This window comes from Alligator mississippiensis, chromosome 4 (assembly GCF_030867095.1).
Source record: "Alligator mississippiensis isolate rAllMis1 chromosome 4, rAllMis1, whole genome shotgun sequence".
Classification (NCBI taxonomy): Eukaryota; Metazoa; Chordata; order Crocodylia; family Alligatoridae; genus Alligator; species Alligator mississippiensis.
The window spans coordinates 170,126,497-170,139,914 of NC_081827.1; the positions used below are offsets into that span (position 1 = coordinate 170,126,497).

At 51.5% G+C, this 13,418-nt stretch overlaps 1 protein-coding gene across 1 annotated transcript in view; it reads right to left on the minus strand.

Moving 5' to 3' along the window:
- SMARCD2 (SWI/SNF related, matrix associated, actin dependent regulator of chromatin, subfamily d, member 2) overlaps nt 1-13,064 on the minus strand; it is a 28,843-nt gene extending 15,779 nt beyond the window's left edge. The window contains exon 1 of the mRNA XM_059727066.1: nt 12,834-13,064. Within this exon, the coding sequence (XP_059583049.1) occupies nt 12,834-12,998 (165 nt within the window). The 5' untranslated portion in view covers nt 12,999-13,064. The remainder of the gene's footprint in view (nt 1-12,833) is intronic.
- Nucleotides 13,065-13,418: the final 354 nt, after the last annotated feature.

The following is a 13,418-nucleotide window of genomic DNA, read 5'->3' on the forward strand; positions in this document are numbered from 1 at the left end:
GGACATGCTGAGGCAGCTCCCATTGTTCTCCATTCCTTCCTCTTGTGCCCAACATCTTAAGGCAGACTTGGACCATTGAGGACCACTACAAACAAGTTGCTCCCAGAAAGAAGGAGCCTTTGTCTACTGAGCTTGGCCTGCTTGGGAGGAGGGTTCACAAGAGAGAGACTCAAGACTCTTGTCACAAACAGTGGCGGCACTTTACAGGTGCTCAGACAGAAGCAGCTGAGGCCCTTGATGCCTGGGAACAATTGGCATACTTAGTACTTGAGCTCAAGACCTCCAAATGGGATTTCAGCTCAGCCTGCTCTACCCAGGCATGGCAAATGCAATAAAATGAGCGAAGGAAACCTGCAGGCTGCAGAGGGAGGGATGACTGTCCTACAGACCTCTGTTCCAGCTGCCTGCTTTAAAGATCTTATCGCCTGGGGCATCCATCTCTGCCACACTTTGTGCTGCTGCAGGTGACATTTTGTGTGACCTTAATGAGCTTGTGTATAACCTGAAACTTCACCTGAAAAAAAACAGATGCATTCAATGCAGGCAAGTGGCATCAGTTTAGCAGGCCTGGTCTTTTTCCAAGCCAGCAGCAAGGCAAACCTCCTTCACACACTGCTTTGGGAGCAGGCCAGGACACTGTTTCCATGGCTCATGCAACTGATGACAGACTCCCCTCAAAAGGCCTGCTAGCACAAAGCGGTTGTTTGTGAAGGGGAAGCTGAAGCGGAGACCCACCAACTTCATCTCCAAAGGAGCCTTTAAAAGCCCTTAAAAGAACGCAATTCTTAATCCTTGTTCAGCTGGGCTGAATTCATGTTGCCAACCTAAGAGCAAGAGGCTCTGATGCTCACAGGCAACATCCTGAGACCCCAGATCCCACCAAAAATACTAACCTAACAGGAAACTCTTCCCGACTGTCTACCTAAGCACACCTAGCTTTCCTCTAAGTTGGTCACAGAAACATCAGAAGTGCCAGAACTGATGCTGCCTCTGCAATAAGGAGCCAGCCTCTTGCTGGTACAGCCTCCTGAACAATTGCACCTTGAGTAGGTCCTTCCTGTTACAGGATATTCCAGGGCTGGCTAACGAGCATTTCAAACAATGCCATGTGGATCAATCTGCCCTCATTTACCTAGTCATGAAAATGAAAAACTTTCTGGGGACATTTTATGCATTTACTTTTGTGGCTCGTAGCTTTTCTGTCCCCACATATGTCAGGTTCTCTCCCCAAGAGAGGACCATTCCTCAAATATTCCGAGTCCTCCCCTTGCACAGTTGCTGCCCTTCTCTCCTTACCATTTCCTTTTCCCAAAACACGTACCCTCATTCCCCTCCAGAAGTGTGCCCTCCTCATTTCCCCCCTTGCTGCTCTGGTGGAGAGGAACCACTGTAACAGTTCTACAGAGCTGCTCGTACACACACTTTTGACCAACATAGAAGTGAAATTTGGAGAAGCTTGGGCTAGGGGCCTAGTCGTAGAGTGCACTAACCCCTAAAGACCATATCTTCTCATTTGCCAGGTGCATCCCCTCCACCACCCCATATGCACTTTGAGATCAGTTGGGCAGACACTAGCAACACAAATCAGCTTGATGCCTCTTCCACCTGGGGGAACAGCCAAGGACAGCAAGGCTGGAGTACTGCATCTTGAGCAACTGCACAGATGTTTCCTTCACTCTGCTCCGTTACAATTGTGCAAGTCCACCAAAGACAGATAGGGCTGCACAGGAATGGCTCAGAGCCCAACACAGCTTGTAGGCCCTTTGCTGTGAGGAAAACCAAAGGCAGGAGTCTAGATCCCCAGGGCTGGCCCATTCCAAAGAAAGTCACACGGGTGCAACACCAAGGCTCACCCTGGAGTCACTTACAGACCAAAGAGCCCCACAATGTCATTAGGGATTCACTTTGCAGATGAGAAGGTCCTACAGCTACCATGGGAGGAAGATGAGCAACTTTCCTGGAACCCCCTACTACTCTGGTGTTTCTCAGCCTGAGTTAAAGCAGTGGATCCAAGCAGCAGGGAAGCTGATTGGGGATCCTCCTCTTCTATAATCCAAGAAGCTTGTTGGACTCTGTGGAGAAGATTACTTACCAAAATGGGAAGCACCAACATGAAATATTATTAGACTGAACCAGCTAGCTTTTATCCTACCTCCACTAGAACCCAGGACCAGACAACAATGGCAAGTTGAACGTATTTCGATGTGTTGAGGAGTCAACTGTCCTGGGCTAGGAGCTCTCTGGAGCAGGAATGCATGTCACACAGTTTAAGGTGTCAAGTAAGTGACTCGCAGGCAGAGACACAATGGCAAGTTTTACAATCTGCAATGGTATTCAGTTCCTCACAACCCAAGGTTCAGAGTCAATGGAGGCAGATGGACTTTGTACTATTTTAACACAGGCAGCAGGAGCTGCAAAATGATGCTGTCAGCATAGGAGTGCCACCTTGAGAAGCATGGGAGTGATAGGAGATCCTTGTTTTCTCTTGATCAAAAGTACCTCAGCTTGGGACTGCTATTGTGCTGAGGTCATTCCACCAGCACTGGCACAAGGTGTTTTATCCCAGGCTCCTGGAGCCTGAACAAACAGAAAACAAGATGGATCAAGGGCATGGAAGGGGGTACTGTCTGAGCCTGGCCTCGGCAAAGTTCTGTCAGCAAGCAAAACTGCGCACGATGCCGAGTTCCCAACTCCCACATCCCAATACTTTCATCAGACACAAATCCTCAAGGGTTGCCAAACCATCCATCATATACTGGTGGCTGCCCTCCTGGGTTATTTGGTCAGACTGCTAAAGCTTCAGTGGGAGACAGCAGGAAGAGATCCCATCAGGGATTAATGCAGAGCCTGTCTGAAGTCAGCCTGCTTGGCAAAAACACAAGGGAGGCTGTACTCAGTAGTTGCCCCTCAGCTCTGGAGCTCCACCCGCCCCTTGTGGCCCACCAGAACCCAAGCCTGGACATCTTCCAGAAGTGCTGTAAGACCTTCCTATCTGGTCAGCCATTCAGCAGACCAGGCTAAGCTGAGATATTGTACAGTGCAGGAATGTCAAACATACAGCCCACAAGCTGAATCTGGCTTGCAGAGCTCCCAGAAGTGGGGCTTGCCACTGAATTCCCAATGGCACAACCCTGAAGGGCACACATCTAGGGAGGGGGAGCAAGCAATTCCTGCATTAACCCCCAGAGCACCACACTCACAGCTGCTGTCACCTGGCTCCCAAGTCTGCATCCAGCAGGGAGGAACCCCACAATCCAGACACAGTCCAGGGGTGCAGGCAAGTTTGCACCCACCCCTGGTTTGGGGGGGGTTGCTATATAGTTTCTTTTAATACTCTATTGGCTTTTACAGTTATTTTGTTTCTCCTATTTTGTTTCTCTCGTTCAGTTTGTTTTAGAAGCTGGTTTGCTCTCTTCTCTAAACTGCTCTGAGCCCTTGTTGGGAAAAACAGGGGGAGGGGGGGTGTACATGTGCGTGTGTGCCTGCATCTGGCATGCACATGGACTCACACACATACAAACAAACCAATTCCAAGGGTGAGTCCGAAAACCTGACATTGATCTGGCCTCATTCCGCTGAGGCTTCCATCAGCCTCGTGCACCTTCCCAAAGGCAGCTGCTCTCAAATCCATTTTGTGCAAACCAGGTGCAGGTTAAACTCCTGCACCAGAGTGACCCGCAAAACTGGGCAAAGACCCTTTAGGGTCTTTGTGTAGTAACATGATCCCTTTCAGGCTGAGATGCAGGCAGAGTTACTGGATGGGATCCAGTGAAGGAAACTTGCCCAGGCAAGTGATAATCCCTTGGATTTCAAAGTGGGCGGCCGTTTCCACACACATTCACCCACTGCAGCAGAACATTGCTGGCACCACTGCCCCATTCCTGCTGCCTCCTACAGCCCTCCATCTCTGACCCTGCCACCCACAACTTCCCACATTGCTCCAGGCAATGGGGGGAACAAAAGGCAGAGCTCGTAAGTCACATCCTATGGAACATGCTGGATCACATCCAGGACTCCCAGCGGAGAATGAGTAGAGCCATTTGGATGCTGAACAGCCAGCATTTGCTTCTTTTTCCCTGCCAAAGCTGAATGAACGGATGGGACTGGCTGCAGCTTAACGGTTCATCCCAGGTCAATGCCCAGGCCTCGTTCACTTTAAGAGCTGTATCTGGAGTCCGCTTCAATCGCGTGTAACACGAGTTTGGAAGGCTTCCTCATGGATGCACATTCACATGACAGGAACCTACGCATTTGCCAAGGCTCCTTTCTCAAGCAAAGGCCAGGTCCAAGCTCTGAGAGGTTGATAGCAGGACAAACACTGGGAGGACTAACTGTAATTATGGATCATCAGAAAGGAGCCAAGCCAAAAGAGCTGAGTTGCACATTGTTAAGAGAAACAAATGGCAATTCAGAAAGCAACTGATGGACCGTTCCTCCAGCTCTCCACTCCTTTGTCCCAACTGAATGGCTTGTCTCTACAGACTAGCATCTTTCAAGGCACAGCCCTAACGCAAGAATAATCATCAAGAGGTCCTCGTTTCTCTACTGAAAACACGGAATAGCACCACTGCAACCAACTCTGAGTTCCCCACTTAGAGCATACCCCTGCAGCGGGCAGTGTGCAGAGCACATTGTGGGAAGCAGTAAAAAGAAATGAATCTGGGACTGAAACACAGAGAGGCTGGTGACCCGTGGCAGGGCCCATGGTGTTCCCAGCACAGACCATACTATGGTCCTGGCTGCGCTTTGCATTTCACAGTTCTAAAGGCAGCCATTGCTGTAGCTGACCTCTGTGTTCCTACAACTGAGCCTTGCGAAGCCTTGAAAAACAAAGAGTGAATGGGGCTTTCCTGACGCATGTCCTATTTTCCAAGCCAGAAAGGCGTGCTCAAACTTTGTACACGCTAACATTTAGGGAGCGAAAGCCGCACATGCTCCTGCCTGGGGCTTTGGAAGCAAGGCCTGGACAAGAGCCAGGTGAAGGCCCTTCCTTCATGTTCCTCCAGAATCCCCACAAGCCCGAACAGCCACATTTGCCATTACGACACAGGCAAAACAAACTCTGTTCAAACAGGATTTCAGCTCCGCTTCCAGGCTTATCTTGGGTATCCCTTGGAGACTGGAAGCTGCAGGCTTACCTGGCATTTTACTCTGCTGAAGGGCAAAATCCCCACACTGCACTCCAACACCTGGGCTCTCTCTGCCTCAGTTTCCCAGGCCTGAGGAAGAAGACATTGGGAAGCTCGGTGTGCTGATGTTTACGCAGCACACTGTGATACTCAGACAGAAGGTGCTAGAGAAACACAGTGTTATTAAACTGTTGTGTTGTCCAACAGTGAAGGTGCTCACTCCTAACTGGACCACAGCCACAGGCTTCCACAGGGACAGGCCTCATATGCTTGGAGATGAGCAGCATTTTAATAAGCAGGGAGCATCAAAAGTCAGGCTACTCCCCAAGGTAAATACACCGATGGCCTGAGCAGGAACCTAAGCAACAGCAGGAAACATTGGACAGAATTTAGTCACATCCTAACAATACCTCATGCACCTGCTGAGATACTTGGGTCCAGAGAGACCAGCTTGTGAAGCCACATGGATTATAGGTCAGAGTCTGGCTATCTCGATAGGACCTGGGAAAGAAGCAGTGCTCATGCCAGGACCTATGATGGCAGCTCTGCTGCTCTCTGCTAACACAAGGCCTCAGTGAGAGAACAGGGAGAGGATAGAGGAAGGGACAGAAGCAGGAGGGCTCACACCTCAAGGCTTATTTCTCTCCTTATTTCAGACATCCTGGTCCCCCAGCAACTTCCCTACCATGATGCCCCAGTGCTCCTTGCAACCTGATGCACAGGTTATACTCGAGTTGTTCTGCACCTGCTCCTGAACAGGACAGGAGCAGCAGGCTGGCCCCGTGCCATCCTGTGCACAAAACATCACCGAACCCGACTAGAGCACACCCTTCACAAGCTGGCCTGCAAGCAGGAGGAAGGAAGCAAAAGGCAGAAAGAGATGAACCAGAAGACAACACATTATGCAGTGAAACCACTGCAAACAAGTTCCAGAAAACAAGGGGGGGGAAGGGAGGAGGAAGGAGTCCATAGGCAGAAACAGTGACTGGGATTCAATCTGCAGAGTAAGCATCAAGGCAAAATGAAATCAGGAGCAAAGGCCCAAGGTTCCCACGTGAAGGAGTGCACCAGGAAGCCTGGCTTTCCACTCAACAGGTTAGAGCTAGCAGGGATCAGAAACGTTTCTTTGAAAAATCACAGGGAAGTCAGATGGCCGTCACACCTCAGACAGGTTGGGCTGGGGAGGGTGCTGCCCTCTCCAGACCCTGGTTAGCAAAAAAGGACTGAAAGCAAGAAAGGAGTCGAAGAGCCCACAGGGAGAGGGTTGCTGGAGAGAGACAAGAGTGACAACAGAGGTCTCAGGTGGCAGGTCCCGGGCACACTGTACATCTGAGTAACTATTTTCACACACTCCTGTACCCTCCCGTGGGAGATAGGCAGGGCTAGGAGCTCAGCTGCTGTCTCCCTCCCTCCTTCCTTTCTCCCCACGAGGATTTAAGTCACAAAGCAAGTGTAACTCAGGTGTATAATCCTGATGTTATCCGCCCTCCAAAACACCAGGACTCCCACTGGGTTTACACAGCTCATGCAAGAGCACATCCACACTGCTGAGTTGAAGAACTGCGCTCTCCTGAACTCTAGGCCAAGCCCTTCTGGACTCCTGCAGCCCCCTTTCCCGCACCCGCCACTCCTCCAACCTCTCCCAGAGCTGATCTTTGCAGCTTGGCATTTCGCCCAGGACATTTAGCTCCAATCCCTCCACGGATGCACCACACCCAGCCTTCTGCTCCAGCTTTACCGTTAGGGCCATTCATAATATGGCTCCACCCACCAAACCTACTCCTGGTTCCTTGCCCTGCAGCCCTCCCCTCTGCTCCTCTGGCATGGCAAACCCCCACTGCCCCCAGAAAACCCCTTTGCACTTTCTCCCACCCTGCTTTCCTCACAGAACCCCCCCTCACCACACTGCATAAAGTCACAACTCATATGACTTCAAGTCTCTTGTCAAGGCCCAACTCAACCGTAACATCAGGAGTTATCCAGACTAGACATCAGGAGGTGTTACTTCACAGTCAGGGCAGCTAGGAATTGGAACCAACTTCCAAGAGAAGTGGTGCTGGCTCCTACCCTGGGGGTCTTTAAGAGGAGGTTAGACGAACACCTTGCTGGGGTTGTTTGACCCCAGTACTTTTTCCTGCCATGGCAGAGGGTTGGACTTGATGATCTGCTCGGGTCCTTTCCGACCCTACCAACTATGAAACTATGAAACATGAGCAGCAAACTGCATAATAATAGCCCAGGGGCAGTCAACGTGGGGCACAGGTGCCACAAGTAGCCTAGGCAGCCATGGCATGTGGCACATGGCAGGCCGGGGAAGGAACAGGCAGCGCAATGACCAACAGGGCAGGGAGTGGAAAGCAGAGCACTGGATCAGGCAGGGAGCACAGGACAGGAAGCAAGCAGAGCAACAGATTGGACAAAAGAAAAAGATCAGAGTGGCACTCTGGGATGGTATGGGGCTAATTTACAGCACCCCTGCCAAAAAAGTTGGTACCCACTAAAATAGTCCACAGGCAAGTGGCCTGCTGCAGATTCATATCAGAACTCCTGCAAATTGCGTTCAGAGCTAGTTTACCCGATCATTTCCCTTCACCTCTGCTGGCATGCATGTTACCCATTACAGACTGTATGTTCTTTGTGGCAGAGACTGCCTTATTCTGTGTAAAGAGAGCGGGCAGCACAATGAAGCTCTAAGGTACTACTGCAGTACTTAATCAACTGGTTTCAAGGCTTCAACAGGCAGCTCTCTGACCCATCCAGTAAAAACCATTTCTAACAGATCATGAAAGTAATGTAGCTTTCTGTTCATCAACTTGCACCCCAGCAGAACATCATAAAGGATAATTTCTAAGAGCAGCCAAAGGCAGTTTCCTATAGGCCCTATACTAAAAGCAGGACCAGCAGCCGCTGTGTATCACTGAACTAGCTGATCCCTCATGCATATACAGCCATTTTAACACAGTGAATTGGCTAAAGCTCAGCCCTAGTCTTAGGGACTTAAAAAACAAGGGAGGCCCCAATTCTAATCAAATTAGAGCATCGTGTACTTTGCATCCAAGAGACAGCACCCAGGTTCCTGCAGGATAAGGTTGGCACGTTCCATCCCGAGACTCAGTATAAAAGGGCTGTACTCCTATGCTGAGCGGGGAAGCAGCATAGTAAGAAAGCAAAAACTAAATTCCCTTTTCTCACCAGCTACTCAGACCACACTGCTCCTTCATCCACATCTCTCCCCGAGTGTCCTGGTGAATCTGCAACAAATGCATGCAGCATCTCCTTGGTTGTGAGACCCCCATGGCTGCCTGCCCACGTTCTCTGCTTTTTCTGCTCACTGTTCCCCACTCCTCCAGACTCCCACTTTGGATCCTGTCTTCCACATACCTCCTCATACATCAAGGACAGGATCCTTCTTCACTTGGATCCAACAGCTGTCCTCCTTTTCAAGTCTTTCCCTGAAATGTGTTTACCCTCAGGCCTTCAAGTGTCCTCTGCAAGGGCCCTCAATGCTTGGAGCGCCTCTGGATACCCACGTGACTGAGCTGGCTGGCAGGCACTTCAGGGGCAGTGACCAGGTCTCCTTGCATGTGCACAGTGCCAAGAACCCTAACAAAGCTCAACTCATCGTCAGCTTCCTGATCCTCCTACACAATCCCTCTGCCACCATGCAAAGAACCAGGGTCTTACTAGTCCAGAAACACCAGTTACTAGCCATCAGGCCAAAAGGCTCTGATGCCACTGATGCATGAGGGATTAATACAGACAAAGCCTCCTAATGCTGAAAGGAGCTGGCCGCTTAAGCTCCCTGCTGGAACAGTTAGTAAGAATAGCCAACAGACACACAAGGATGGAGAAGGATTAACATATCATGTTAATAATCCACCAATTAAAGAGCCCCATAGCACTCACTGGCACAGACTCGAGTCATTGAGGGGTATCGTGTCCTTTTGTGCCTAACTACAGATTAAGTTCCCCACCGCAGCAAGGCGTAGAATAGAGAATAGAGCTGAATAGGTCTGAATCTGAATCAATATGGCTTATGTCAGTCCTCTGAGCATACATAACAAAAGGCAGCAGCTTCGCAGGGCGTTGCACCCCTGTCATTTACTTCTGGGAGAAACATATCTTGGAGGATGAGGGAGGAGAGAAAAGGAGATGTTTTCTCTTGGTACAGCATTTATAAAGCAAAAAGACTTGACTGTGCTGGTTACAAACAGCCACAGCAGAGAGAGGTTCCCTTCCATCCCCCAAAACATCTCAGGTCTCCATCCTGCTCTTGCCACCTTCTGCTATCTCAGCACAAGCCCTCAACCACACCTTTGTTAATCTACCTCCATCTTGCTCTACTCCATCTTTTGTAAACTGTGAACCTTTGCTGAATGCAGTAGCTTGATAAGAATCTCAAGACTTCTGCGTAGCCTCCCACCAGACAGGCAGACACAAAGCTGTACAGTATGTGAAGATACTAAGGTTACAGTAATGTGGAAGGTAAAATATTATTGAAAGGGACATGCCTGTTAGAATGGAACTGAAAGTACCAAAGGACATGGGAGACACCTTGTCATTTTGAATATATATGATATATATTAACCCAGTTTCTAAGTCTACGAAGGGGGTGCAGGGCTCACCAGACAGTAGTGGTACCTCCTAGCCCCCAAGTCTGAGTCTAGTTATGACCACATCCATAATGAGCTAATGCTCAGAAATTGGTATAGGGCATATTGTCTTGACTTCCATTTCCTCACCTTTTAGCATTTTGAGGTGACTCAAGTTATTTCTCCACTCACTTTAACAGAGTTTGTAAGGCAGAAAGTCTCTAGATTTAAGGTGTCCAGATTTTTTTTGTGATTGTTACAAACTAATAAGAAAGGCTAGAGGCTTGGGAATAGAGATGAGCCAGGGCAGCTAGCTGGAGAGCCTGCTGAATTATCACTCTCCTCCATTTCAAGCCTTGCCTGGTAGAGAAGGCTGCAAGCAATGCTTCGGCTTGTTCAAAGCTAATCCTGCCAGCATGCAGGAGTCTGGCAACCTGACTAGCTTTGCAGGGGAGGGGGAAGGAGAAAGTAAGAGCATCAATTAAAACATTTATACTCCTCATACTGCAAGTGCTAGACAACAGAGGACTGCTTCACTGGTTCTCCAGCAGCTCTGCTTTGGCCAGTTCCACTCCCAGGGCCAACAGTGAGGCTGTATTCAAGGTCTAAGTGGGAACCTCCTCTCCTTTTCCATTCCCAGTCAACCCGCTCTCTGGTAAATGTCACAATGGCAAAACACACATATAACTATTGACTTGGGAGCTGCTATAAAAGGGACAAGAAGAGAGGAAATGGAAAATGTTAAGTAGAACACACCACCTTTGCTTAGAGTGTGATCTGTGCTCAATTATCTCCCGAGTGGGTTTGTTTTCGCCCAAACAGAAGGCAAGTCCCGTGACCTCCAAGTGAATCTTGCCGCTGTGCTGATAGGGAGCCGTGCACAACAGTTCCTGTTGGGTGTATACGGCAGATCCAGGCAATCACTGTGGGCTGCTGACACTGACACAACATGTGTGCATTAACATTCAACTACTAACAGCACTTCCCTGGACTTCAAGCAATAAAAGCAATGGAGAACAATGAAAAGATGGCTAATGCAAAGGGTGAACTGGAAACAGACTTCAACAGTATCTGGACTTTTTTTTTTTTTTTTTTTTTAATTTCCTGATCACATTCAAGAAGATTTCTATTGAATGAAATTCTTGACTGATGCCCCAGATCCCATAACACCATGAGCAGAGTTGCCATCTTGAGGAAATATTGGAGGCCCAACTCTGGAGGGAAATGGAGTCAGTGTCGCATTCCCAGATCTGCAAACAGTACACTATCCAACCTTAGCCAAGCAATGGAGACAAGCCCATTCAAGCAGTCACCACCTGCGAATGCCTCCATTTCCTGGTCTGCCACTGGAAATGCCAACACTGGATTTGCAAAGTACTAAGAAGAAAGTCAGTGAGAGCTGCAACTGCCCAGGTTCCCTGGTAATCAGGTTCCAGGTTTTGAGCTGGGCATGCAAAATGACTGACACTGGAACACGTAAATCTTAATGGTGCACTGGGTAGCTCATCTGTACAGTGGGAACAATTCTCACCTTGGCAGTACAGAAGTGCTTTGAGATCCTTAGAAGACATCGTGACAACCCTAGCATTCTGGTTAAATTCCCTCACTTTGGCGGGCTGAATTCAAGCACATTCCCACATACACACACCCCCTTGAACCCAGTGAAAGCAACTACCCTGCCTCTGCTGAGGAGCTTTATCAGCTCCAGACACATAACGCAGTCTCCAGCGCCAGGAGGACCTTTAGAAACTCCAGCTTCTAAGGAAGCCACTAAGCTTCTGCTGTTACTTTTCAAGTTGAAGTTACCGTCTCCAGTTCATCCACTCCAAAACGGAGATCCCTTCTCAAGCTGACACCTCCTGCAAGGAAACACCCCACCCACACATCCCCGGAGACATTTAAAAAGGATCTCAGCCAAATTCAGAAAGAAGGTGAGCGCAAGTCCTCAGACACAGGAATCCTTGAGAGAGCGGGGGCACTCCGCTGGGAGTCCCCTGGCACGCTCTCTGAGGACAGCACAGACAAATCTCTTCCAGTGTCAGGGCTGCAACAACAGTTTTAACAAGCAGGAATAATTTCTGGTAATAGGGATGATAGCCTCCACTCCTAAGGGATCTCCGCCCACAAGCTTCTGGGCTTGAGAGCAGAGTTATAGATAAGTCTTGCTGCCATGGGCTTGCTTCTCTACTTCTGCCAGATGATTGCGTGTGGAAGGACAGAAGCTGGATGAGGCGACCTGGAATTAAGCTGCCATAACAGAGGCCCACCTGGTCCATGTTAGCGCTGAGTTACAAAGCCTGCTCTACTTTCAGTTAGCCCCTGGCTACTTCTGGATGAACAGGCAGGAAAGTATGTTTATGAGCTGCTTTTTCCATCTGGAACAAGGCGTGCAACACATTTTTTGGAGGAAGACTCTGTTGCCAGATCCAGGCCTTTGTCACTTAAATTAGAACAACATGCTGCGTGCAAAGCAACCTACTGATCAAGCTGGCACCTGCGCTTTTTTAAGCCAAGCATCGTGGCAGCACACACGCATAGCGTCACACCTGGGCTTTTGGAGTGGCACTGGCTCAGCTTTCCGATACGTTTTAGGGTGCAGCAGCTGAACAGGAGCCCTCCCGCCAGCCGCGCCCCAACCTGCAGCGCTGCAGCGTTGCGCCTAGCTCAGGGCACAAAGGCATCAGGCCCCAGGACTTAGCAGTGTCAAAACCCACGAAGGCTCCTGCTTGGAGACCGCGCAGGTCATCGAACCAGCCTATCAACTACCCACCACCCGGCTGACAGCAGCTCCCCGCGACCGCAAGAGCGAGTCCCCGAGCGAGCGGCAGCCCATCTCGCTCAAGAGCGCTGCCGCCATGGGGCTGCTCGCGGGCACCCGCTCCCCACATGCGTGGTCTTCCTGCGTCTCCCCAGGGTGCCGGGGGCAGGGCGCAGGCCGGGCGGCTGACATGTGGCGGGGCGGGCAGGCGCGGGGGTCCTGACAGAGGGGCCTGAGCCAAGCCGGGGCGGGGGCGAGGGGGGCCATAGCTGTTGCGGGGCTTCACCAAGTGCCCGCCAGGGGGCGGGCGCGCACCCCCGCCCCGCGCACCCGCCACGCCAGACGCGCACTGACCTGGTACTGGGCGGCGGGGCCCAGGGAGCGGTAGCCGGGGGTGGCGGGCGCGGGGGCCGGGCTGGGCCCCCGCAGGAGGCCGGGCCCGGGGCCGGGCGGGGGGGCCGCGGCGCCGCCGGGGGGCAGGGGGCTGAGCGGGAAGGCGCCGCGACCGGACATCGCCATGGCCCGGCCCCGCCCCGCTGCTAGTGCTCGGCGCGGCTCCCCGCGAGCGGCGGCGGCGGCGGCGGCGCCCAGGGCCAGACACCGCGCGGCGACAGGCCCCGCCCCCACGGGGACCACGCCCCCGGCCTGCCCCGGGAGCCCCGCCCCTCGACCTGCGCGTCAGCGAGCCCCGCCCCCAGGCGCCCGGCCCCGCCCCCGCCTGTGTCGTCACAGCCCGGCGAGCTCCTCCCCGCAGTCTTGGCCCGCTCCTGTGCGGACTCGTTCGCTTCCCTCCCTGCCTCCCGCCTGCGCCCAGCCCCGCCGTGTTCAGCCCGCGGCTTCGCCTTCTCGAGTCTGGACGTTTCCTCCGTGTTGGCGCCCGGTGTTTGCAGTCTTGCTTCTCGACCTCTGGTGGGCTGAGGTCCCGGACTTGAGAATCGG